Source organism: Rhinopithecus roxellana, chromosome 15 (assembly GCF_007565055.1).
Source record: "Rhinopithecus roxellana isolate Shanxi Qingling chromosome 15, ASM756505v1, whole genome shotgun sequence".
NCBI lineage: Eukaryota > Metazoa > Chordata > Mammalia > Primates > Cercopithecidae > Rhinopithecus > Rhinopithecus roxellana.
In genome coordinates, this window is record NC_044563.1 from 14,834,755 (window position 1) to 14,862,399 (window position 27,645).

Consider the following 27,645-nt stretch of genomic DNA (forward strand, 5'->3'; position numbering starts at 1 on the left):
TTGTTGTGTTCCAGGCATTGTGCTATATTCTTTAAATGCATTATCTCACTTAATCCTCCCTACTAGAGCGATACCCATTTAACAGAGGCAGAGTACTTGCCCTAGATTATACACCTAGTAAATGGTAGTTGTCTGGACCAAAAAGTAGGTCTGTTCACTCAAGCAAAATTTGCTTAGCACTGGAGAGAGCCAAGGCGAATTAAGGCGTGGTCCTATGCCCTGCTGTAAATTCTGTGTTCGGAGGCGTGCACAGGCTGCAATAGGAACGCAAAGGAGGCTCATCTCAGCCTCTCCGTGGCTTTTAGGATAAAATGCAAATCCTTTTGCCTAGCACATTATAACCAGGTCCCCCAAACTCCTCTCCCTTTATCTAGCCCCGCAGGGACCCGGTCGCTCTTCCTTCCACAAAGATGCCTATGCTTAAACATCTCCAGTTTCGAGGAACTCACGTAGGAGACACGCCTTCACTTCCATCTTTGCCAAACCCCGACCCCTTCACACCGCTCCACCGCACTGTCAATCCCTGTCCGCTGCAACCCCTATACCCTCATCAGCACCTTCAGTGATTAGGCCCTTCAGGTGCGGGGGATGTGGGACTACCCGGACTGAGGACGGTGCACCGGAAGTGGTGCCTGCGCCGCGTAACGTCGAAGGGAAGTGCCTGACGCCGCGGCCTGTAATTGGGAGTTGCTGGAGTCGGTGCTTCACTCTTAAGGTTCCGACCACAGACTGCGGAGTGGGTACCGGGCTGCGAGGGGTGCCCCAAGTCCTAGCGGGTTTGGACTGGCGCGCCCAGCTCCGCCCGTAAGTGCGCCTTTCCCACTTACTGCTGGGTGCGCGGGGCTGGAGGTGTGAGGACCACCCCTGAAGTCTCTTCCTGGGCGACCTCCGGGGCCTGATTCTAGGCCTCCTGAAAGAGAAGGATCTAAATTAGGAAAAGGAAGTACCCTTAGCCAGGACCAAGCTCTTCCACCTGCGGAGCTCGCTGTCTGCACCTCAACCGTGCGGAAAGTGACTCCCCTGTTTACTGAGGAAAAACGGGGGTTCGGAAAGGTGAAGTCATTTGTTGTGGGTCTTGCAGCTGGGAAGTGACAGATGTGGATTCAAAGCGAGTTCTGGCTGGCGCCAGAGTCCTTGTCCTTTACAGCACTGGTTCTCAAGCTCTGTGTGCATTAAGAATTCCTGGGTTGAGGGTGGCGTTAGTTAACAAATTCTGGGACTCTTCAAATTGAGTAGGTCTGGGATGGGGCTCTGGAATCTGTATTGTCGACAATTGTTCCCTGACAAATAACATATGGCTCCCCAGTGAACGGAGCAAGAAGGTGAGCAAGTTGTATCCTCTGCGGGGACTGTAGGTAATTGTGTTACGCTTTTAGGGCCTCAATTGAGAGAACATGTCAAACGGGAGCTCCTGGGATTGAAGAATTGGTATTTGATTGTCATTAACTCTTCTGGGCAGATGGCAGCCTCTGTCGTCTCCCCACCTATTAAATGAAATTAATTACATGCTTATCACCTGGGGGAACTCGTTAAACACACAGATCCCTGGACCTGGCTCAGCTCTACTGAGTCAGAAGAGGTGGGAGATGGGACCTGGAAATCTATAGGCTAAGCAAGCTATTAATATAAAATGAGCTTTTACCTTTGAGAACTTGAGGTGTGAAGCTTTCTTAGAAGCATAAATAAATAGATTACAGATTTGGAACATGTGGCTTGAATTTCCTTGTTGTTTTGGTAGCTGTACGTGCTTCTGTATTTGCTGTAGGCTAAACTTACTGGTACAACTGTCAAATTAGTATTATTAGCCATTATGAGGTGGATTTATCAGTTAGCTGGAGACAGGAATTTAATAAAAGTTGAATGTTAATCTGCCTATTGTGGATTTCCTGAGTGACTTTGGGTACATCACTAAACTTTGCGGTCCACATGCATACCTGCATAGTGTCAAATCTTACACTGCTTGTTTTAAAGACAAATACCTGTATCCATCCTAAATCAGATTTTCTGGAGGTGGACCGTAGGTGTTTTGAACAAACTTCCAGGGAAGTTTGATGCAGCCAGTGATAATGGAATATATGCCTGGAAACAGTCTTAGCCTATTTCTCAATGTCCATGTAGCTGAAAATGGGAATAGTACAGTTTCCTTATATTCTACTCTTGGAGAATATTAAGAGGAATGTGGTTTATGATAGGTCCTGATTTTAGAATTTCTTAAAATGCACTTTCTTGTGAAAGAAACAAAAGTACGATGATAAGATTACAAAAGGTAAATGCTAAAGCCAGCAGCCCCAAATGACTTAGGCTTCTTGATTGAAATGCTGTGATGACAGAAACTGATTTTACATAGAGGCTCTTGCCATTGTGAGTCTTCCGCCTGAAATTACTTATGCCTTAGGAGTAATTGTTCACAACCGTAACTAAAAACAGTGTTTTGTTTTAATAAACAGATATCATGGAGTAGTTTGAAGCAGAAACAAAATCTTCCCCAAGCTCGGAGCAGAAGCCTTTTTGGTCAACATGGAGGAAAAAAGACGGCGAGCTCGAGTTCAGGGAGCCTGGGCTGCCCCTGCTAAGAGCCAGGCCATTGCTCAGCCAGGCAAGAATCTGTAGGGATTTTGTGTGTGTGTGTGGATATGGACAACTCTCATTCTCTTTTCTTTATATCCTTTTGGTTTATAATGGACTTCCATTTCAATTGATGTCAAGGAATTGTTTAAAATGTGGCTGAAATGTTGTCTGTTTTGTTGATGGTGAGCTAAGGGTGGGTCTTTAGTGTTCCTCATATTTAGTCCACACCCTCAAACCTTTCAGTGTCTTCTGTTGACTTTACCAGTTAGTTTCTACATGTCATAGAGATCATCTGCAAGTGGGCTTTGTTGGCCCTTGCTCAGTAGAAGGTGCTGAGAACAGACTTTCCCCTGGTTTGGGGCTGTCCCCTCTCTTGCTTCAGCTACCACTGCTAAGAGCCATCTCCACCAGAAGCCTGGTCAGACCTGGAAGAACAAAGAGCATCATCTCTCTGACAGAGAGTTTGTGTTCAAAGAACCTCTGCAGGTAAATTCTTGGTTTTTTCTTCAATAGTGACAAAAATTTGCTTTAAAAAGTGATATTCACACAGTGGACACTCAAATAAATAATGACTGAATAAATTCACTAATAGCAGAGCAGAAGAACTCTAATAATAATGAAATGCAAAGTATTTCAGTTCCTTTCTATGTCTGGGGATTCTTCGTAGTCTGCTTCTAGTTAACGGTCTAGTTAATGGTCTTCTAGTTATTCCCGTATTTTTGGCAAGGAGGTTACACCATAATGAGAGCCTGCTTGCATTTGTTATTTGAGCTCCAGCAGTTCTAAAACTGTGCTGTCTTCAGTGCTGTTGCACTTCAGCGTCTTTGGAATTAGATTAAAATTTCAGTTATTATAGCAAAATACCTGATTTTTAGCCCTTTTTTCGCATGAGGAAAAATGTGGGAAACAGTGAAGATTTACTTTTTAATAATGTGGAAAAGTTAAAAAGTTGGGTATCTTGCCATAGTAACAACTCTATAAATAATTATTGAAACTCCTTATTTTATAGCATATTTTCTATTTTAAAAAAGATTATTGTCAAGATTTTCCAGAGCTGCTGGCTGCTAGGAAAATTTATTAATTCTATTAATAATTGTATCTTCTTTTACTGTCTACTAGCAAATGTGAAGTAGTTTTAAGAAGAGCAGAGACAAGGATCTCTGGTGGGTTAGTGAGAAGTTGGAATAGAAAAGAGATAGTTTTTAACTTTATTTTGACCAGAAATGGGAAGATATGGTAAGTCAGTATCTGTGAGGATTAAGAACATTCCAGAAGTAAGATCCACCTATTCCCTTGCAGGTAGTACGTAGAGCTCCCGAGCCACGAGTGATTGAGTAAGTAATTTGCTGTCTTCCTGTAGTTGTTGCCCACAGTGAAATGAAGAGACTGGAATCTTTCCTTACTGTTTTTTCTGTCTGGAAGAGAATGGCCCAATAAGTGTCTTAATTTTAGTCTGGGATATTCCCATCTCAAATGTCTTTAAACTTGATCTTTTGAGAAGACTTTCTGAATTTGCTGATGGTATGGAAAATGCAACAAAGATAGCCATATGTTAAACTTTGACTCGTGTAGATTTCCTGGCCCTGTTTCACTAATATCTGTAGACAGTAAGCTAAACCTCTCAGGCAAAGACAGAGAGGGATTTTTCTTGAGTCATTGAAGCATGGTTCTTTGAGAAGCCATTAATTGCCATTTTACTAGCAATGCTGTGAAAGCTGCTAGTGCTGTAGATGAGCTTACAGTCCATTTATTAAAACCGTGTAATTATTCCAGAACAGTTTAAATGATAGTAAACATTCTTCTTATATTGATCTGTGTCTAAATGTTCTTGTCCAAAGTTGGTGAGAGATGCTTTGACTCCTCTTTTTATGCTTGTCAATTTTCATCTGATGTAGATAAATTGTCAGTAGAAACTATTCTTTTATCTTAGCAAATTAGCATTAGATATATGTTCTTGCCCATGATCAATCTGTTTGTTATGCTGTTTGCTTGCAGATTGGCTTGTATATATTAGAAAAAGTCACAGGCTAGTTCTAATAGTCTTTGGTTGTTTATTATTTTTTAGTTTTTTGGAACAGGCTGTCACTCTGTTACTCAGGCTGGAGTGTAGTGGCATAATCAAAACTCACTGTAGCCTCCATCTTCTAGGCTCAAATGATCCTCCCACCTCAGCCTCCCGAGTAGCTGGGCCCACAGGCGCACACCACCATGCCTTGCTCATTTTTAAAACAATTTTTTGTAGAGATGGGATCTCCCTATGTTGCGTGGGCTGGTCTCGAATTCCTAGGCTCAAATGATCCTCCCACCTCAGCCTCCCAAAGTGCTGATATTGCAGGGATGAGCTACCATGCCAGGCCATTGGTTGTTTTTAAAAAACAAGTGTGTTAGTGCCTTCATTGGTGATAAGGAGAATAAACAAAACCATGAAACATGTTGTAAGCTACAGATGCGACATTCAGCCCCCCAAAAACTGGCAATTGTCAGAGAAAAAGGACAGAACTCATTCCTACTTGGTCCTGGAATCTTAATTCTGGTTATCTAAAGTTTGCTAGGTTAAAAAAAAAAAAAGCCGGAAATGTCTTCCGTGAGCCATTTCTGAATGTGGGCCAAAAATATATCATATTGAAACACTTTGTTCTCCGTATACTCAGGGAAACTTTATAGACAATGCATGGAGAAAATGTAGTAAATATGTATGACAGCTATACCTACATTTTGACTGAAAGGCACTCATACGTCTACTTAAAAGCCTAGCTCAGATCATGAACCACTAACTCCTGTGACAGAAGGTGATGTGAAAAGTGCCCCTTCGCATTATTCTCTATAACGTGTCTCTCTCTGAGAAGGATCTGACACAATTGTCTTGATATACCTATCCAGTCTGTGTCACTTTTCTCATTATGGGCCTTACCACCTGGCAGTTCTGCAACAGCTTTATACATTTTCACATTTGATTAAATTCAGTAAACCTTTATTGCCCATCTGCTATGTGCAGACACTGGGAAACAATAACCTACCTATTCTTTGTACCTCAGGACCCCACTGTCTAGTAAATGAAATAGACATTTAATCAGATAAATTGTAATCTTGTACATCATGAAAAAATAGACTGTATCTAAGGTCTAATGGTAACACAGAGGATGAGAGGTTAATATTATTTGCCTAGATTAAAGGTCAGGAAAAGTTTAAAGGAGGTGATGCTGAAGCTAGGATTTTTGAAAGGTGAATTAGAGTTTTCCACTAGACCATAACTGAAGGTGGATTGGTTTGGGGATGCCGGGTGACGGGGTGGCATTCCAGCATGTTGAAAAACATGGAGTTAGAAACATAGTGTATATTCAGGAGATTCCAAGCAGTTGATTGCTGCTAGAGGATGATGAGTTTATTGGAGCTGTCAGAAGATAGAGCTGCATTATGAGGACCTTGAATGCAGTTTTGGGGTGCCATCGAAGGATTTTAATCAGAAGAGGAACCTCATCAGATGTATATTTTTGAAAGCAACAGAAGCCCAGAGCCCTGAGATGTGCTTGCTGCCTGTTAAATGTATCCCCTATTCCACATTCTCCAGAGCAGTGCTCTATTTGACCCCTCTTTGGGCAATAGATTCCTGGACCATATCTGCCTCAATTATGGGCAGAATAAAAGAGGTAGAGTCAGAATTGATTTTATCCCAGTTTTTGTCTCCATGGCCTGATCCTGTCACAGTTCCATTCCCAGTGTCATTAATGATATACCATGATCTTGCCCTTTATCTCAGTGGTAGAAGAAGGTGGGGATTGTGCCTCTCTCATAATTAAATGACTTTGGTGAGCCAGGACTTTGGCAGTTAGGAAGGATAACTCTTCACTGGGTAGAGCATATTGTTTTGCTTCAAACTAACACGTCTGTTTCCTTTGTTTCTTTAGCAGAGAGGGTGTGTATGAAATCAGCCTGTCACCCACAGGTGTATCTAGGTAAGCGAATCCTCACAAGAAGTAACTGTAATTATCACTGAGTTATAGTCTCTTAAAATAGTCTACTCCCCTAGATAAAGGAAGTGTGGTACATATACATTATGGAATACTATGCAGCCATTAAAAGGAATGAAAGCATGTCCTTTGCGGGAACATGGATGGAGCTAGAGACCTTTATCCTCAGTAAACTAACGTGGGAACAGAAAACCAAATACTGCATGTTCTCACTTGTAAGTGGGAGCCAAATGTTGACAACACAGGGACACACAGAGGGGAACAATAGACACTGGGGCTTGTCGGAGGGTGGAGGGTGGGAGGAGGGAGAGGAACAGGAAAAATAACTAATGGGCACTAGGCTTAACACCTGCATGATGAAATAATCTGTACAACAAACCCCTATGACACAAGCCTACTTATATAACAAACCTGCACATGTACCCCAAACTTAAAGTTTAAAAAAATCTACTCCCTTGTTTCAAATAGGTAACTTCTGCCCCTTAAATTCTTGGGGAGCAAAAATTTGATAGTATCTCCTTTTTATATAATATTTCTAGCATCAAAACATTTTCAGATATAGTTCCAAACCTTTCTGTGAGATATCATAGCTATTACTTCCCCAGTTTTTTAGATGAGGAAATGAGACCTAGGAAGATTGAATATTTTTTCTTTTTTCTTTTCAAGACGGAGTTTTGCTTGTTAGCCCAGGCTGGAGTGCAATGGTGCTGTCTCGGCTCACTGCAACCTCCGCCTCCTAGGTTCAAGAGATTCTCCTGCCTCAGCCTCCCAAGTAGCTGGGATTACAGGCATGTGCCACCAAGCCCAGCTAATTTTTTTATATTTTTAGTAGAGATGGGATTTCACCATGTTGGTCAGGCTGGTCTCAACTCCTGACCTCAGCTAATCCACCTGCCTCAGCCTCCCAATGTGCTGGGATTACAGATGTGAGCCACCGTGCCTGGCCTGAATATTTTTTCTTAGTGCCACATAGTAACTTGATATTAGAGTTGGGTCTAGCCTGGACTTCTGTGCTGTGAGTGCTACGTTATATTATTATTGTATTTCATGTATATTACATATTATATATTATTGAATATAATATTACATATTGCTACACTAGGGTAAATTTCTTTTTTTGTTGTCTTTTTGTTTTTGAGACAGGGTCTGGCTCTGTCGCCCAGTCTGGGGTGCAGTGGCACCATCTCGGCTCACTACAACCTCTGCTTCCTGGGCTCAAGCCACCCTCCCACTTCAGCGTCTGAGTAGCTGGGACTACAGGTGTGTGCCACCACACCTGGCTAATTTTTGTATTCTTTTTTTTTTTTTTTTTGGTAGTGATGGGGTTTCATCATATTGCCCAGGCTGGCCTTGAACTCCTGGGCTCAAGTGATCTGCCCACCTTGGCCTCCCAAAGTGTCGGAATTACAGGCGTGAGCCACCATACCTGGCCTAGGGTAGATTTCAGTAGTTAAACATATACTATTTAGGGTATATTAGGCATTAGTCATTGTTTTAAAAACATTGAAACATTAAAATCACCTTAATGCTTGAGTATACTAATTGTCACTAAAAAATAATGAGACATTTAAAACAAATATATTAGAACTTACACATCTAAATGAATTTCTTTTTTTTTTCTTTTCTTTTTTTTTTTTTTTTTTTTGAGACGGAGTCTGGCTCTGTCCCCCAGGCTGGAATGCAGTGGCGCGATCTCGGCTCACTGCAAGCTCCACCTCGGGGGTTCACACCATTCTCCTGCCTCAGCCTCTCTAGTACCTGGGACTACAGGCGCCCGCCATCACGCCCAGCTAATTTTTTGTATTTTTAGTAGAGACAGGGTTTCACTGTGTTAGCCAGGATGGTCTCGATCTCCTGACCTCGTGACCCACCCGCCTCGGCCTCCCAAAGTGCTGGGATTACAGGCGTGAGTCACCGCGCCCAGCCCTAAATGAATTTCTTAAGAGCTTCTGCTGGAACAATGGCTCTGCCATGGTTATAACCCTTTTTGGAACTTTTTTTTTAAAGCAAGTCACTCAAACCAGTTTTATCATTTTGGTCATATCTTACTGTTAACTAGGTATGGCTTCAGGTAAGCTTTGGCTCTTTCAGAAAATCAGATGCACCTTCAAAGAGTGAAGATTTGCTACTAAGGCAGTTTAAGACAATCTTCCGTGGGCTTTCAGAAAATGTCTTAAGAAAGATATCCAAAATTATTTTGAGCTGAGTTGGCATTGTTGAAATAAACACATATTCAGTGGGAGAAAGAACCCTCATTAGCTGTGTTTATTTTGATACAGTCATAATGAGCTCTAGCTTTCCCTAGAATTAGTGTAGTCTCAGAAGACTACCAATTGTTTAAATAAAACAGGGCCAGGCATTTTATTATTTATTCTTTTTTTTTTTTTTTGAGACGGAGTTTTGCTCTTGTAGCCCAGGTTGGAGTGCAGTGGTATGATCTTGGCTCACTGCAACCTCCGCCCCTGGATTCAAGCGATTCTCCTGCCTCAGCCTTCCAAGTAGCTGGAACTACAGGTGTGCACCACCATACCCAGCTAATTTTGTATTTTTGGTCGACACGGGGTTTCACCATGTTGGTCAGGCTGGTCTCGAACTCCTGACCTCAGGTGATCCACCTGCCTCAGCCTCCCAAAGTGCTGAGATTACAGGTGTGAGCCACTGCACCCAGCCTTATTCTGTTTACTCTTCACAGTGAACCTATGAGGTTGATGTCATCTCAGGTTACAGATGAGAAAACCAAAGTTCAGAGAGGTTCAGTAACTTGCCCAGGGCTTCACAGCTAAGCAGTACTGGAGTAGTGTTTGAATTATGATCTATAAAAGCCCTTACCTATCATCCCTTTATCCTTCATTGCCTCTTTTGTTTGTCCCAACATGAAAGGAGCTTATTTTACATATGGAGCCTCATGACCTGGGTGATGTTAGGCTCTGCTTGCTGTGGGAGCTGTGGTAAGATGATTTCATCTACCCATTAGAGGCTGCATCCCGATTAACTGTTTCCGCTAACATTTAGAGTCTAACTTATATTTTCCATGTTCTTTGGGTAACAATGGTTCATTCTACACCCAGGGTCTGTTTATATCCTGGCTTTGTTGATGTAAAAGAAGCTGACTGGATGTTGGAGCAGCTTTGTCAAGATGTTCCCTGGAAACAGAGGACCGGCATCAGAGAGGGTAAGTAGATCCCAGAGGTCACAGTTGGTGCTGCGTGTTCTCCCTCTCTGGAATGTTTCCTAATACCATCGCCTCTGCTTAGCTAGTCTTAAACAGAAATTCAAAACCTGAGATCCTAAGAAAGTAGAATTAGCCAGAAAGGACAGGGAAAAGTATTCCAGGCAGGAGAAACAGCAGGTGGAAGGCCCAGAGATCAGAGAGACCATGGCAAGAGGATAGAGGTGAGAGTTCAAGGAACCAAAAGAAATTTGGTTGGCTGAACTATGGCTCATATACTTACCTCCTTTTGTGTTTGTTCACTGACTGTTGCTTCAAATGGTGCCAACTTTTTACTTTCTTCATAGAAACTTACAGAGCTTTCTTTTTTTCTGATCCCATTTTGCATACATTCTTTCACACTCCTTGCTGACTTTGTATTCTTCTTTAACTTTCACCAGAAGAGTCCAGTCTCCTCTAGCTTCAGCATCTGTACTCTCCTGAGCTTGTAAAAGTGACACAGCAGTTTGTTACCTGAGTTGGAACCTGAATCTCTGTGGGCATCCACAAGCCAACAGTGCCTGTTATACCACAGGCAGTCACGGGGGGGCGTCTGTGCTCTAGCATAGAATTTTCTTTCTGGCACATTGAGTGAATTTAAATTTTCTGTAAAGAGGCAAAGTATACATAGTTGTCCCTCAGTATCCACAGGGGATTGGTTCCAGGATTCATGTATGCTCAAATCCTTTTATAAAAACTATCATAGTGGCTGGGCGTGGTGGCTCACACCTGTAATCCCAGCACTTTGGGAGGCTGAGGCATATGGATCACGAGGTCAGGAGATCGAGACCATCCTGGCCAACATGGTGAAACCCCATCTCTACTAAAAATACAAAAATTAGCTGGGCATGGTGGTGCGCACCTGTAGTCCCAGCTACTCCAGGAGGCTGAGGCAGAAGAATTGCTTGAATCCGGGAGGCGGAGGTTGCAGTGAGCCAAGATCGCGCCACTGCACTCCAGCCTGGCAATAGAGCGAGACTCCATCTCAAAAAAAAAAAAAAAAACTATCATAGTATGTGCATATAACCTATGCACATCCTCTAGTATCCTTTAAATTATTATAATACCTAATACAATGTAAGTGATATGTAAATAGTTGTTATACTGTTTTTATTGTGGTATTGTTATTTTTAATTTTTATATATTTTGTGAGTATTTTTCATCCATGGTATTGTTATTTTTAATTTTTATATATTTTGTGTGTGTGTTTGATCCATGGTTTGAGTATTTTTGATCATGGTGAATGTGGAACTCACAGATACGAAAGGCCGACTGTACTGGCTTCATTTCTGTTACTCATGCATCAGAATGGGAGTCAGCTTTCTCTCAGCCTTCAGGACAGCCTTCTCTCAACTCCCGCAGTTTCTGCAGCAGGGCTTTTGGTGACAGAATGGCTTTGATTGTTGGCTCTTTCATTCAAAGTAGTTGTTAATTTTAAGCAAATTACAGTTAAGTAACTCTGATCCCCGGTTTTCTTATCTGTAAAATTAAACTAATAATACTGTCTACCTTATAAGGTGGCTGTGTTAATAAAATGAGATAACACAAGATTGCCTGGTACGTAGTAAGCCTTCAGTGAGTGTTAGCTGCTGCTATTATTATTATTATTATTATTATTATTGTTCTTATTGTTGTGGTTATACCAGTTGTGGGAAAAAGAGTAGATCTATGGATAACTGCTTCTATAAATTGGAACATCAAAGCCTTCTGACGAAAATCAATTGCATGCTACATTGGTCAGGACACTTTTTCCTCCTTTGAATCAAAAAGGTTTACACAACATTGGACACATGAATGAGCAGTTTGTCTTGTTTCTCATATGGATGTTGGTGACACAAATTTCTGCAGACGGGTTCAGGCTCCATATTCTGCTTTTTGAGACCGCCCCTAGTCTGAGCCCCACTGTTCCCCAGTGTGACTCTTTGCCCTCTCTTGTTTATGTCATCACTAATACAAGCAAGTCACTCACATTCTCATCTCAGAGCCTTTGCCCATGCAGTGTCTGCCAACGTAGTGGTTTCTCTTGTTCATTCTACTTGCCAAGTCCCATCTCTTCTGTGAAGGTGGAACTTTGGGTCAGAGCCCATTCTTACTTTTCCTTTGTATTCCTCATAGCACATTGCAAGGCACAGAGTTGGCACTCAGTAGTAACACCTTAAATAGTATGAAACCATTTCAAAGGCCTGTATTTTCTTTCTTAGATATAACTTATCAGCAACCGAGACTTACAGCATGGTATGGAGAACTTCCTTACACTTATTCAAGAATCACTATGGAACCAAATCCTCACGTATGTCAAAATATTGTCATTGGTATGGTTTTATAGACAATATACTATGTGTTGAGTGCTATAAAATAACAACAGATTACCTTGCAGAGATGCATGCTGGTTCCTAGTTCAAAAAACCTCTCTGGGTTGAAACATTGAGTCTTTGTGCTTGTCATCCTTCATGTGCTTTTGATCCATAGATGAGCTAGAGGATGAGAAAAAACTAGAACTAGAGTAAACTGAACCAGAGTCTAGGATTTCAGGAAAATGAACTATTTCTTCTCCTCATATCCCTTTCCCAAGCTTTTCTGGCTGTAATCCTTCTGTGTACACGCTAGTATGCATTTGCTGTGGGGCTGAGTCCTTATGACTGACGAGTGAGGTCAATATGTCTTTTTCTGTTTCTCAGGCTCTTTTGCTATTTGTGAAAAAAAAATCTGGTGTTTTTCTTGTTAACTTTGTATTTATTCTATGGCTGCAGTTCTCAGACTTCCATCTGATTACTGCTTTGGCTTGTTTCTGCTGCTGCTTTTGCTTTTAAAAAATTTCCATGAAAGTAGATGAAGATATTCTAGTGTATAAATCAAGCTCATCCAGGGGACAGAGTTAAGGTCCAAGAAGTAGCTCCCTGTTTAGTTCCTGGAATCTTGCCTTTGGCAAATAATGTTATGTTTTATTGAAAGAGGCTTTGAAGAAAATGGAGTTTTGCTTATGGCATTGGAATACACAGAAATGTGACACATTTCAGAGCTTCTAGAAATGTGTAATTGCAAGCTACCAATTTACTAAAATGTTCAGGGAGAAAGCATTGATCGAGGGAACATGGCCTTTTCACGTAAGGAGATAGCTGCATGCTTTGGTTTCGAGGGCTTCATTTAGAATGTGAGCCGGGGAAGTGCCAAGAACCTTTACATCTGAGGTTGATTTTGAAACATGGAGATAATGGAATTAGGCCAGTCCAACAGAGCCTGCTTTCCTTGTTTCTGTCAGAATTAATTTATCTTCTTGTTAGTAGTCATAGCAGAGAATTTGAGGATTAAATGGGCTGTGGGGAAGTTCTTTCTCATTCATTCTAGTTAATCTTTTAGAACAGGATTTCTCAACCTCAGTAGTATTGCCATTTTGGGCTGGATAATTCTTTCTTGTGGGTCTATCCTTTGCGTTGTAAGATGTTTAGCAATATCCATGACCTCCACCTGTTAGATGCCAGTGGCACCCCTCACCAGTTGTGACAACCAAAACCAACTCAAGACATTGGTAAACATCTGCTGGGGGGTAAAATTGCCCGTGGTTAAGAACCGGTGGGAATAAACACAATGCACATAGGATCTGCTGAGTAAAGTAGCCTCTTGTTGTCCGACACTTTGGCAACATTTTGACAACTCTTCAAAAGAATTTATGACAATCCTTTTTTTTTTTTTAATGTTAGTAGTATGTGCTTATTGAAAACTTAGAAACTGCAGATAAACATGAAGAATATTAAAATTCTTGATAATTCTGCCCGATGTTTTGGTTCCAATCTTGTTATTTTAGACAAATATACCTAAAGAATCTTTTTTTCTGTAATAATAAAATAGCCCAGGTGTGGTGGCTCACGTCTATAATCCCAACACTTTGGGAGGCCAAGGTGGAAGGACTGCTTGAGGCCAGGAGTTCATAACCAGCCTGGACAACATCACAAGATGCCTTCTCTACAAAAATTTAAAAATTAGCTGGGTGGAGGCAGGAGGATCGCTTGAGCCCAGGAGTTTGATGTTACAGTGAGCTATGATCACACCACTGTGCTCCAGCCTGGGAGACAGAGCAAGACTCTGTCATTCAAATATATATATATGTGTATATACACGTATATATGTATGTGTGTATATGTACATATATACATATACAGTATACGTGTATGTATTCATACATATACGTATATATGTATTCATACATATATGTATATAGCATTTCATTTAACTGTGTATCATTAACATGTTATCACTACTTTTCTACAACATATTTAATCACTGTACAGTATTCTGTAATCTATGTGTGCCATAGCTTATTCAAACAGCCCTCTTGTTGGATATTAATGTGGTCAAATTAGAATTCTTTAATTCGGATTTGGCTGGCTCATAACTTTGTCTTTATTGGTAATATATTTAGTTCATGTGTATACTATATTGAACAAAAAAGAGGTGCCCTTTTTCAGATTTTTATTTACGTTCATTTTAAATTTAGATATAAGGTCTTGTTATGTTGCCCAGGCTGGTGTTGAACACCTGGGCTCAAGTGATCCTCCTGCCTCAGCTTCCTTGAATAGTTGTGATTATCGGCCACACGCCGACCTCTCAGATTTTTTTAAAGGTAGATTCACGAATGTGTGTATATATATGTTGGGGGTACTTGTTTAGTTTAAAAATTGTCATTACCTGAAGCTTAATATCCCATACAAAAGGAGCAATTTCAGTCATGGGTTTTTTAACTTGTTTTAGTTTTTGTTCAAACTAAATCTCATATGAGTCCAGTGTATAAAACAGATCAGAGCCTTGACTGGCTGGGAGTCCCACCAGCTTGACCTCTCCTTTCTTCTCCTGTAGACCCAGAGGTACCTCTGAGGTACCTAGAACTCTATACAACGCTGTTTGAAATCCACTGAATAGACCCTTTCACTTCTGTGATTCATGTTTTTTGTATTCTTTTCCTAAAATGTCTTTTAAGGATAAAATGTCTTCACTGAACAGTGAGATAATGCTGAATTTTAATTTAGACATTCAGTTCTGAGGCATCTGTATATAGAGTATTGGTTGGAGAGTCTAAATTAATCCTCTAGTTCATTATCCCCCTTTTTCTTCCTTTCTCTCTATTTCAGTACCAAAAATAACCCAGAAAAAAAAAAATACCTACTTAGAAACATAACGCAAACTTTATGTTATCTCAGTACTCAGTCCTTAAGCAAGTCAGGGAAGTGCTAATTAGATTCTCGGTGACATTGTGGAAAAAAACCTATCTTCCTCCTTTACATTCTTGTTTTTCTTGTTAAGTGTGTAATTCTAGCATCTGATCTTTATCTCTATGAAGATAAATTTAAAACTGTAAAGTAAATAGGAAATGCAGCCTGCTGACATTATTATTGGAATTTCACTTTTGAATTTATTCTCTTGAATAAAGGTTAATTTAATATTTTTGTTTTATGAGGGTGGATCCCATGTTATGTGTTTTTCTACTACAATAAAAAAGGAGAACAAGAGATACAGAAACTTCCAACTTCCAGAGGCTTCCTGAGTCTCCGCAGGTGTTCCATTAGCCAACTATATGTTATTTTTGCTGTTTATTTTTTAAAATCCTCTGCTTAGAATATAATATTATAATGTAATATCCACAACAAGGAATTCCATCTTTAACCATGGTTTTCACATCAGAGTAAAGCTGAGTGATTATGTAAGCTTCCCTGGCAGTTTTACCTGACAACCATGGGATATACTTAATAGTAACAGCAATAGTCTTTCCTTTGCTGAACATCTGTTTCCTCACTACGAAGCACATAACATGATATGGTTTGGCTGTGTCCCCATGCAAATCTCACCTTGAATTGTAATAATCCCCGTGTGTCAAGGGTGGGGCCAGGTGGAGATAATTGAATCATGGGGGCAGTTTCCTCCTTACTGTTTTCATGGCAGTGAATAAGGCTCATGAGATCAGATGGTTTTATAAATGGCAGTTCCCTGCACATGCTCTCTTGCCTGCTGTCATGTAAGATGTGACTTTGCTTCTCCTCCTTTGCCTTCTGCCTTGATTGTGAGCCCCCCCCCCCCAGGTATGTGGAACTGTCAGTCCATTGAGCCTCTTTTTCTTTGTAAATTACCCAGTCTCGGGTATGTCTTTATTAACAGCATGAGAACAGACTAATACAATTCACATTCAAGGAGTTCCCTAAAGTAGCAGTTCTTAGAGTATAATCCATAGATCCCTGGTGAGGGTTCATGAAACCTTTTTTGGGAATCTACAAGTAAAACTATTTTCATAATAATACTAAGTCCATATGGCATTTTCACTGTGTTGGGTTTGCACTGATGGTAATGGTGGATAAAGCTGCCAGCGTCTTAGCATGAATCAAGCCATTGTCACCAAACTGTACTAGTAGTCATTGTGTTAATCATCATCATGCCCTTCCAATGTAAACTTTTAAAAATGCCAGTTTCATTTAAGAATGTCTGTTGATGAAACATTATTCCTTTTATTAAATCTTGGTCTTTGAGTATGTGTCTTCCAAATAGTCTTCTTGATGAAATTAAAAGTATACCTAAAGCACTCCTGCTACAAACTGAAGTGTGATTGTTTGAGCTGTAAGCTGAACTAGCTACTTTTGTTGTGGATTGTTTTTACTTAAAATACAACCAGCAGACCGACTGTGGTTATTCAAACTTGAGTATTTGGCAGACATTTCCTCATAAATGAGTGACGTGAATGTCACTTCAAGGAAAACAATGGACAAGATTTTTTACTAATGATAAAAGTTGAGTTTTCAAGCAAAAATTAGAATTTTGGAAAACTGGTATCCGTCACTATTAGGGTTCTCTAGAGGGACAGAACTAATAGGATGATACATATACATATATATGGGAGTTTTTTACGTATTAACTTACACAATCACAAGGTCCCACAATAGACTGTCTTTAAGCTGAGGAGCAAGGAGAGCCAGTCCCAGTCCCAAAACTGAAGAACTTGGAGTCCGATGTTTGAGGGCAGGAAGCACCCAGTACGGGAGAACGATGTAGGCTGGGAGGCTAGACCAGTCTCTCCTTTTCACATTTTTCTGCCTGCTTTATATTCGCTGGCAGCTGATAAGATTGTGTCCACCAGATTAAGGGTGGGTCTGCCTTCCCCAGCCCCCTGACTCAAATGTTAATCTCTTTTTGCAGTACCCTCACAGACACACCCAGGATACTTTATATCCTTCAATCCAATCAAGTTGGCTCTCAATATTAACCATCACAACCACTTTGAGCCTGACTTCTTCCCATTATTTAGGCTTTTCTGCTGAGATCAGTGGTAATACTGTTGGATGAGAATTTTTTGTTGTTGTTGTATAATGAAATGTGTCACCTTTTAGAAGATCTGTATAACTTAGTGAACTAATATTTTCCATATGACCAGTGGTTGATGTTACAAAACCATGCAAGGTTAAAGATTTATTCAAAGTGCAGGCTGGAGCAATGGCTTTATTATTATTATTTTTTTATTTAAAGCATTTATTTTAGAGACACAGGGTCTTGTTCAGGTGTTGCCCAGGCTGGAGCGAGCACAGTGGCTCAATCCTAGATCACTGTAGCCTTGAACTCGTGGACTCAAGTGATCCTCCTGCCTCAGCCTCCCAACTACCTGGGACCACAAACATGTGCCACTGTGCCTGGCTTATTTTTTGTAGAGAGGGGTCTCACTTTATTGCCTCAGCTGACAGTGGCTTTGTATATAAAAGAATATGAAAAGTTTGATATGGTTTCCAATTCCATATTGCAATTAACTTTTAAGAAGTCAGCGCTTGTTAGTGGAACCATGACTGCCCCACAGAGCCGTTGGTAAGAGTGCCCCTTGCCACCCCACATCCCAGGCCCAGCCTTTCTGGCAAGAGCTAGACTTTGGGCTCCTTGAGGATATTCAGTTTTTGTATGTTTGAATATCCTCTCACCATGTTCAGCATAAAATACCATTCTTAATGATTATCTTTGGCAAGACAGGTGTGAAGGGATTGGTGTTGTATTACAATCATGGCGCAAAAATACCAGTCAGCAATGAGGGTGTACGAATACCCCTTCGAATTATTATGGCTGCCTATGAAAGGAGGTTCCCTACGTGTCCTTTGATTCTGATGTTTGTGGGCAGTGACACTGTGAATGAATTCAAGAGTGAAGATGGGGCTATTCATGTCATTGAAAGGTGCTGCAAGCTGGATGTAGATGCACAAAGACTGCTGAAGAACATTGCAGGATTTGATTACGTTTATTTCGTCCAGAAGAACTCACTGAATTCTTGGAAGCGTACTTTGCATATTGAGGCTCTTAATGAAACATTTTCCAATCGCTACACCATTCACCCTGAAAATGAAGATTGGACCTGTTTTGAATAGTCTTCAAGTTTAGATATTAAATCCTTCTTTGATTTTGAAAGTACCCTGGAAAAAAATTGCAATGAAACAATATACCAGCAACATTTAAAAAGGAAAGGAAATCATTGAACACTACCTTCGTCATTTAGAAGAAGAACGCATAACCTTTGTGCCCTGTTGGACTCCGCCTTCCATCATGCCCTCTTCAGAGACATCTTCGTCATCCTGCAAGAAACAAACAGCGTCCATGGCCGTCGTCATCCCAGATGCTGCCCTCAAGAAGGGCCTGAGTGGCGATGCTGTCAGCAGCCCCAGTGCACCTGAGCCCGTGGTGGGCACCCCTGACAACAAATGATGTAGATGCCGACTACATCAAGAGATACCTGGGCAATTTGACTCTGCTACAGGAGAGCTCTCTCATTAGACTTCACCTGTGGCTCCAGAAGACCCACAAGGGCAAAATTCCAAAAGATGAGCATATTCTTCAGTTCCTACGTGCACGGGATTTTAATATTGACAAAGCCAGAGAGATCATTTGTCAATCTTTGACGTGGAGGAAGCAGCACCAGGTAGACTACATTCTTGCTACCTGGACCTCTCCACTGGTTCCTTCAGGATTACTACACGGGAGGCTGGCATCATTACAACAAAGGTGGGCGGCCCCTCTGCGTGCTCAGGCTGGGGCAGATGGACACCAACGGCTTGGTGAGAGTGTTTGGGGAGGAAGCCCTGCTGAGATACATCCTCTCCATAAATGAAGAAGGGCTAAGGCAATGTGAAGAGAATATAAAAGTCTTTATTTGGCATATCAGCTCATGGACCTGCCTGGTGGACTTGGAAGGGCTGAACATGCGCCACTTGTGGATACCTGATGTCAAAGCGCTGTGGCGGATCATCGAGGTGGTGAAGGCCAATTACCATGAGAGACTGAGCCGACTTCTCATCCTGCGGGCACCCAGGGTATTTCCTGTGCTCTGGACACTAGTTAGTCCATTTATTGATGACAACACCAGAAAGAAATTCCTCATTTATGCAGGAAATGACTACCAGGGCCCTGGAGGTCTGCTGGATTACACTGACAGATTATTCCAGATTTCCTGAGTGGAGAGTGCATGTGCAAAGCGCCAGAGGGTGGACTGGTCCCCAGATCTCTGTACTGGACCGTGGAGGAGCTGGAGAACGAAGACTTCAAGCTTGAACTGAGACTGTCTACCAGTCTGCAAGCATCTTCAAAGGAGCCCCACACAAGATTCTCATTCAGATTGTGGATGCCTCTTCAGTCATCACTTGGAATTTCGACGTGTACAAAGGGGACATTGTCTTTAACATCTATCACTCTAAGAGGTTGCCACAGCCACCCAAAAAGGACTCCCTGGGGGCCCCACCTCTCCAGGTGGGAACAATGTGCAGCTCATAGACACAGTCTGGCAGCGGGGCCACAACTGCAGCATGGTGGAGTTGCCTCTGATCTGTAAAGAAAGAGAAGGTGTGCAAGGCTCCCATGTGACCAGTTGGCCGGGCCTCTACATCCTGCAGTAGAAATTCCACAGCATGCCCACGTACACCGCCAGTAGCCTGCCTCAGGTGGATGATGTGCTTGCGTCCCTGCAGATCTCTTCGCACAACTGTAAAGTGATGTACTACACCAAGGTGATAGGCTCCGAGGGTTTCAGAGGTTCCATGACAAGCCTGGAGTCCAGCCACAGTGGCTTCTCCCAGTTGAGCACACCACCACCTCCTCCAGCCAGTCCCACTCCAGCTCCATGGTTTCCAGATAGTGCCGCGCCGCCTTCGCTTAGTGTGCAGAGGGGATGGCTGACCCTCCTCCGACAGCCAGCTCTACCCTCCCGCCCAGTGGTGACATTGTACAGACTCCTCTCACCTCTAGACAGCAAATAGCTCTCCAGATAGTAAATGTAGTCATTTCATCCCAAAACTATCTTGCCAGGTAGTTTTAACTCTGATCCTACTTTAACTCAATAGCCATAGATTTTGTATATGTTGTACACAAAATCAAACCAGAGCACAAGGGCTCTCTTGAAATAAGAGTAGTTTCTATACCAATTAAATGATTGACGTGGTCTCAGAAAAAAGAAACCAGCACTTGTTGAGTTTTGGTATAATATCAAAGAGGAATATGTACAGTTATTTGAAAAGGCTGTGAACTACATACCTATGTGAAGCCAATTTCCTTCATATACTTCAATAAACATGACCTATTTTAACAGATTGAATGCAGAAACAAATATGAGAATCAGCTCTCTTCTATTAAGTTAGATATTAAAAAGATTTGCAAAATGATGTCACCCTTCTCATCAATTATTCAGTTATTTGTATTGGAAATTATAGTTATTTTTCATTAAAATGTTGATGTTAACATGTAATGGATTTGTCATTGCATTTTTAAAAATTTTAATTTAATTTTTTTTTTTTTTTTTTGAGACGAAGTCTCGCTTTGTCACCCAGGCTGGAGTGCAGTGGCACAATCTTGGCTCACTGCAACCTCTGCCTCCCGGGTTCAAGTAATTCTTCTGCCTCAGCCTCTTGAGTAGCTGGGACTACAGGCACATGCCACCACGCCCAGCTGATTTTTGTATTTTTAGTAGAGACAGGGTTTCACCATTTTGGCCAGGCTGGTCTTGAACTCCTGACCTCGTGATCCACCTGCCTCGGCCTCCCAAAGTGCTGGGATTACAGGCGTGAGCCATGGTGCCTGGCCTGTCGTTGCATTTTAAATGAATTAACCAGTAGTTGAAAATTTTTTCAGTTTCAATTTTAAATATGGTAAAAACTGATGGCCGTAACCCATATAAACAAAAGTTATTTGGGCTCCTCAATAATTTCTCATGTAAAGTTTAAGAACCACTGTTCTAAAGGAAGCTTTGTAAAGTCCTCGAGATTTCTGGGAGAAAAGACAGAATTCTAGCAAGAACCAATATAAGCTATGTTGTTTGTAGTTCTCAAGTACAATCTAAGGTCAGGGTTCATCGCTTCCTGTAGTATACGTGGCAAGACAGTTCCAAATATGAATTACATCAGTGAAACCAGTGCCCAGGAGGCAGGTCCATGGAACCTGTTTGTCTTCTGTAGTTGACGTCTCGTACACTTGTCAAGAGCATATTATGATTCTCATTCTCTAGAAAAGAATGTTTTTACTCTTCAGGTTATGTTTTTAGGAAGTTAGCCACTCTGGAAATATTAAAGATCATTTTTAAAAAGCAGTTCTCCCAATCAAGATAAAACAGGAATAGAACGAACAGAGGGCCACCCAGCAAGAAAGTTTTTCCAGTCTTCAGGCTTTAGTCTGGGTCTGCTGACTACCTAGTGACATATCAGCTTTGCTGCTCCACTTACCACCTTAATGACTTACCAAGGTCGCTGCCCTGAAGATACTGATATTTGCTTTTTTGCAAAGGCCATGTATTTAACATGGAAAGGATGAGATGGATAGATAGATTCTGGTCCTCATGATATTGCTGTACTAAATTTAGTACTTTTATAACATTGCAGAGATCAACTTGCTTCAAAATAGAAACGATGGGAGGGAATTAAACTACTTTTCTTGCCTTCTGTTTATTGCATTCCAAATGGTTTGCTTATTTCATGCCCTGGTTATAACTTGGCTGATTTTGCCCTTTCTTTCTGTTTTTCCACGCGGCTGCCATTTTGTGTGCTATGTGACTGTCTCTGCCCTTTTCTTGGTCTGTGGATCGCAGTGGCATCCTGTGCTGTGCACACTAAAGAACCGCATTGAAGAGAACACTGGCCACACCTTCAACTCCTTACTCTGCAATCTTTACCGCAATGAGAAGGACAGTGTGGACTGGCACAGTGATGATGAACCCTCACTAGGGAGGTGCCCTACTATTGCTTCACTCAGTTTTGGTGCCACACGCATATTTGAGATGAGAAAGAAGCCACCACCAGTGAGTATTCTCTTCTTCTTACGCTCTTCCTGCCTCTTATTAGTCTGTGAAAAAAGGAGAACCCCTAAAAGCTTCTACTTTCAGATTTCGAGCATGGGAATACACATTTTGTTGATGAAACATTTTCAAGTGATTACTTCCCCATGGTTAACTTTTGACTTCCAAAGTGCTCCTTCATTTATTTACATATACAAGAAGAATTGACAGCCTTATGCTAGGTGCTGGGGGCTCATTTCATTGATGATAAACTCCCTGTCCTCCTGGAGATACAGTCTAGTTGGGGTAGGTAAATATTCCTAATTACTCAAATTATTGCAATTGTGATCAATGCTGTGAAGGAAAGCCTTAGAAGGATGACTCAAGCTAGTGGGAGGCTAAGGAAGAGGAAGGAGGCTAAGGAAGACGTCCCTGAAGAAGCCTTTGTTTTAAATGTTCTTCATGGTAATATGGCCACTTTTCTGTAAGGGAGCATTACATGTATCTTTGTTCCTTCTCAGCCTTCTCCTGAAATACATGTGAATCTGTAACTCTTTCAGAGAGAGGAAACTCAAGCCAGATTATCAGAGATGGTGATCTGTCCACATTCAGGTAGAAAAACAGTGACCAGAAAATTAATAACTATATAATAACTTCAGTTTCCACCCCAGCTCTTACCTCGATTGTGTGACATTTGAGGAATACTAGGGTTATTAATTTTTTTTTTTTTTTTTTGAGATGGAGTCTCGCTCTGTCACCCAGGCGGGAGTACTGTGGTCGGATCTCAGCTCACTGCAAGCTCCGCCTCCCGAGTTCACGCCATTCTCCTGCCTCAGCCTCCCGGGTAGCTGGGACTACAGGCGCCGCCACCTCGCCCGGCTAGTTTTTTGTATTTTTAGTAGAGACAGGGTTTCACCGTGTTAGCCAGGATGGTCTCGATCTCCTGACCTCGTGATCCGCCCGTCTCAGTCTCCCAAAGTGCTGGGATTACAGGCTTGAGCCACCACGCCCGGCCGGGTTATTAATTTTTTTAAAAATCAAAAGTGTAGCACCTTAGGACTAAGAAAGATAGTAACGCCAAGAAAAGAACAACTTATTTTATTTTCAGGATTTGTGTCTCTTCCTAACCAGCATTCCTGATCATTCAGCTTATAATATTAAACCAGACCCAGTCAGTGTGGAAGGCCAACCCACAGGCTGTTTTTTTGTTTGCTTGTATTTTAGAGACAGTCTCACTCTGTCACCCAGGCTGGAGTGCAAGTGGCACGATCTCAGCTCACTGCAACCTCTGCCTCCCCGGTTCAAGCGATTCTCTTGCATTAGCCTCCCGAGTAGCTGGGATTGCAGGCGCGTGCCAGGCCCCCCAACTAATTTTTGTATGTTTAGTAGAGATGGGGTTTCACCATGTTGGCCAGGCTGTTCTCAAACTCCTGACCTCAGGTGATTCGCCCACCTCTGCCTCCCAGAGTGCTGGGATTACAGGCATGAGCCACTGCACCTGGCCCAGGCTGAATTTTGAATAGACCTAAGCCAGAGCACATCATTATTAGCACTCATGTCAGTTCTTCCTCAGATATACTTCCATAAGAATGCGGTTAACAGACTGAGTGTTTTCCTGGTGTGTATTGGGGTTCCATGCGTGGCATTTTTAAAGCATATTGTGTAATTTTGCATATATGCCATTAAGCACCTTTTGTAGGTATAATTTCCATTGATTAGGTTTTCTTTCGTTATGTTTACATAAAAAGTTGAATCATTGTTAGGGGATTGGTAGTTGCCAGTGTTTTTCTGACTGAACTTGCTCCCTAAGCCTTCAGTTTCATTGGCAAGCAGCCTTCTCATGTACCAAGGAGTACCACTTGAGAATCAGACAAACCAACTTTTGCTATATTCGTTTTAGATATGATTATACTTCTGTACACAGCTTCCACTCAGTTAAATACCAAGTTCACATGTGTGAAAAATTCATCCTGCCCTTAGTAAGACTCCTGTTACATAAATGGTAGAGAAACACTGTATGTCTCATTATTTAAGTTCAGAACCTCTTCTGAAGCTGGATATATGGAACCTCAGCTTGTTGCCAGAACAAAACTGCACTTTGTTCAAGTGTGCAGTTTTGAAACAGAAAAGCATTTGTTTGGGGCCACTTTCAAAGAGAAATAGTCTTGATTTTTTAAAAATTCAAACTCCTCCACCCTTGCAGCAGCTGTTTATTTTGTAGTCTGGCACCTTGAGCAGATCTCCGTTAACTGCTGATCTGCTGAAAGCTGCTCCAGTTCCACACACTGTATTCCTAACAATTTCGCCCTGTGCTGGGACCTGGGGTTGTAGCAGTGAATGAGTAAGATGAAATCATCTCTCTCCTCCTGGAGCTCATCTAGCATATGCTAGCACTGCACCTTCCTCCTAGAGTCATCCTTCTAGCCGCCGGATTGGCAAAGAGTATATATAGCCTTTGGTATAATAATGGTTTTTAGTTTTTCACACTTACTTTCTTTGTTGCTCTGTATTTAAGTATTCAGTTACTGTTTCTTTACACACAGACATTCACCACTACCACCACCCTTTTTAAAAATTTGGGCCTATTTATAGATTTGGAGCTTAAGAATTCCCTAAGTATGATTTTTGGATAAATCATTTTACTGTACAAGCAATTTCCTAATATTATGCATTCACAATATTCTGGTGCCCAGAAATATCCCATTTCTTCTCCCCTCCAGTGAAGCTGAATTTCTTCATTTTCTCACATAAAGATGTGACACATGGTGACCTGGTACCATGTACACCTGGTAGTACACATCAGTTATGTTATAGGGTAACAAGTAGATGGAGAGCATAACTACTGCATACATTGTTTCTGTGGGCAACCATTTGGAACGGCACCTTATCGTGCCGTGCCCCATGCTGTAGCTTTCTCTTCTCCTCAGCCTTCTTGGAGTTTATTTTGATGAACATGAATGAGAATACAGGCCATGAAATACTCAGAAGTGGTAACATCCACGTAATTGTCTGCCAGTGGCAAGGGAATCTGCACTATGACGATGGTAGCTGATTTGATTAAAATACTGATCCAATAAGTAAGAAAATTTGAGATTCTTACGAAGTTGGCTGAGGAAAGGGATTTGGGAAGAAATATAAACATGTTGGTACTTCAGGTTGTTGACTGTAGTAAGTTTTGGCTTCTGGCCTAGTCTTAACTATGATTGAATTTCATGCAAATTTTGCAGTATCATCTCAATTCTGGCTTTTGTTTAACATTGGGAAATTGAATATTAATATGTTTGAAATTATAATCACATGTGAGTAAAAAGTGACCTTTTTTCCCCAGAACCTGTAAATTCCATTTTTGTGTAAACAGGATACAAGTTAAAACTTTTGAAGATTCCTTCAGGTCTCACTAACAGATTTCCAAAAACCTGGAGTTCTACAAATGTAGCTAAACTCGAAGTGCAGAACCCTTTCTTTGAGTTGACGGCCTTGGAAATATATCTTAGAGTGCATCATTTTTATCTTATAAATAATCCTCTTTTCCAAAGGATTGAAAGAAAGTGATTATTGCAAATTTTTATCTACTTTTCTTTATAAACTCAAGCGATGAGAACATGACTCATGATTCATACAGCCCAAGGTAAAGCATAATTTAAAAAGTACAAATTAGGTTAGTCTTCTGTGTGGGATTTGTAGGAGTCTGACTTCCTGTAACTCTTAGAGACCTATCTCGGTGTACTACTACAGACTGTAATTTTCATGTCTGTCACCGAGACATTCAGGGTTTATTAGAGGTTGTGGGAGGGAATCTTTCAAACCCCTGTTAGCTTTGACCCCTCGGAGGAGAAGTTAATGCCTGTTTGACTTGAGTCACAGTTTCTCCTCTCAGGCGGACATGGAAGAGTCATGAGATTTCCTGCACTTTGTTCAAGTGTGCAGTTTTGAAACAGAAAAGCATTTGTTTGGGGCCACTTTCAAAGAGAAATAGTCTTGATTTTTTAAAAATTCAAACTCCTCCACCCTTGCAGCAGCTGTTTATTTTGTAGTCTGGCACCTTGAGCAGATCTCCGTTAACTGCTGATCTGCTGAAAGCTGCTCCAGTTCCACACACTGTATTCCTAACAATTTCGCCCTGTGCTGAGACAGTAAGGAGGTCTTTGTTTTGTAAGCACCAGTGCCCTCTGATTCATGCATCAGCTCAGTCAGCTTCATGTAGACATCATCCCTTGGATTAAACATTTCACTCCTCCAAGGTGCTGGTTTTTTTTTTTTTTTCACTGTCCTGTAGTCCAAGTCTGCCAACTACGGCTCATTCATTTTGATTTTAGAGTAAATTACCCTTTCCTTTAATGATATTACTGTCATTCCTCAGGGGCATAGTAGACTTGTTTAAGCTTGCTTTTACATTCATTCCGATTCCTTTTTTTGTTTAGTTCAAATCAAAGACTAAGTGAAGGGCACCTTATCTGTATTCTGGCTGATGTCAGGCCATATTGTCTTAAGACTGTCATAAAGCTTATCAAGTATACTTCAATAGACCTTTTTTATTCTATCAGGCTGACTTTATTAAAGGTTTTCTATACTTCTTGTCCCAAACCCAGTTGTACTTTTCAAACTGCATTGTGTTCCTGTTTGCAAGGATTAGTCTGGTTCTTTTTCCAGCTAGTTTTAATTCTATACTGAAAAAAACAAGCTGGAAAAGGAACTACAAAAGCCATTTGGCAGGCTGCTATTTCTCTGTCGGTTACCATGGAAACAGTGATGGCTGGGGGGTGTTATTAGATAATAGCAGGAAGTTTGTGATGCACTGGAGGTTTAGATGCCAAAAGCCTTGTTTTTGTAGCAAATTACCTCTGGATAAACTGTATCCTTCCTCAGCTGAATTCGGCAAATGTTAGGGGCTCCTATTCACCTCAAGGTGATTGAGCTGTGGCAAGGGGCTCCTATTCTCCTCGAGGTGATTGAGCTGTGGCAAGTTGAGCCCTCTAACCACTCCTGTCTTTAGCCCTAGTGAAGAATGTGAATCCTGTTTGTATTGCCAGGAGAGATGGTTGTAAAACCAAGTCTAACGGTAGAGACTATGAGAGCACCCAATGAACTGGAGGTCCTAGTGCTTCCCTTGCTAATTGTTGTGGGTTTTTTATACACTACTGGGAAGAGTGGAGTATAAAAAGGTCAGTCAAGTCATAAATACTGCTATTTTTTGTAAGACTTTAGAAAAAATGAAGATATTCGAATCCAAAATAATATGATACTAAATAATGTAAATTTGGAAATTAGATAAGCTAGTACTATGCAGGATTTCATAGCGTGGAAACAACCCCCACCTTAGCCAGCAGCCTCGTTGCTGCTGTTCCAGTCATCTCTCCTTCCTGTTAATCCATCTGCTGATTATCGCACCTCCTCTAAGAGATTATCAGAAATACTTGAGGCTGGGCATGGTGGCTCTCACCTGCAGTCCCAGCACTTTGGAAGGCTGAGATGGGAGGATCACTTGAGCTCAGGAGTTTGAGACTAGCCTGGGTAACATAGTGAGACCTCATCTCTGTTTTTTTAAAGTAAATAAAATAAATACAAGTAAATAATAAGTAATAAAAAGAAATACTTGAAATAAATTGTTGATAGCCACAATCATTTATAAACACATACTAATG

The 27,645-nt window shown here is 41.3% G+C and overlaps 1 protein-coding gene and 1 pseudogene across 5 annotated transcripts in view; both read left to right on the forward strand.

The window, feature by feature from the left end:
- The first annotated feature begins 682 nt into the window (after positions 1 to 682).
- Positions 683 to 27,645, forward strand: part of ALKBH3 (alkB homolog 3, alpha-ketoglutaratedependent dioxygenase) — a 40,434-nt gene continuing 13,471 nt past the window's right edge. For 2 of the 5 annotated variants that reach the window (XM_010378060.2, XM_010378056.1), the window contains exons 1-8: positions 683 to 1,053; positions 2,448 to 2,596; positions 2,951 to 3,054; positions 3,868 to 3,902; positions 6,474 to 6,521; positions 9,605 to 9,708; positions 11,946 to 12,034; positions 21,818 to 22,027. In XM_010378060.2, the coding sequence (XP_010376362.1) occupies positions 2,518 to 2,596; positions 2,951 to 3,054; positions 3,868 to 3,902; positions 6,474 to 6,521; positions 9,605 to 9,708; positions 11,946 to 12,034; positions 21,818 to 22,027 (669 nt within the window). In that variant the 5' untranslated portion in view covers positions 683 to 1,053; positions 2,448 to 2,517. Of the gene's footprint in view, positions 1,323 to 2,447; positions 2,597 to 2,950; positions 3,055 to 3,867; positions 3,903 to 6,473; positions 6,522 to 9,604; positions 9,709 to 11,945; positions 12,035 to 21,817; positions 22,028 to 27,645 lie in introns of all 5 variants that reach the window. The other 3 variants (XM_030918323.1, XM_010378059.2, XM_010378058.1) reach the window with 3 other exon arrangements.
- On the forward strand, positions 17,448 to 20,372 carry LOC104673888 (annotated as a pseudogene).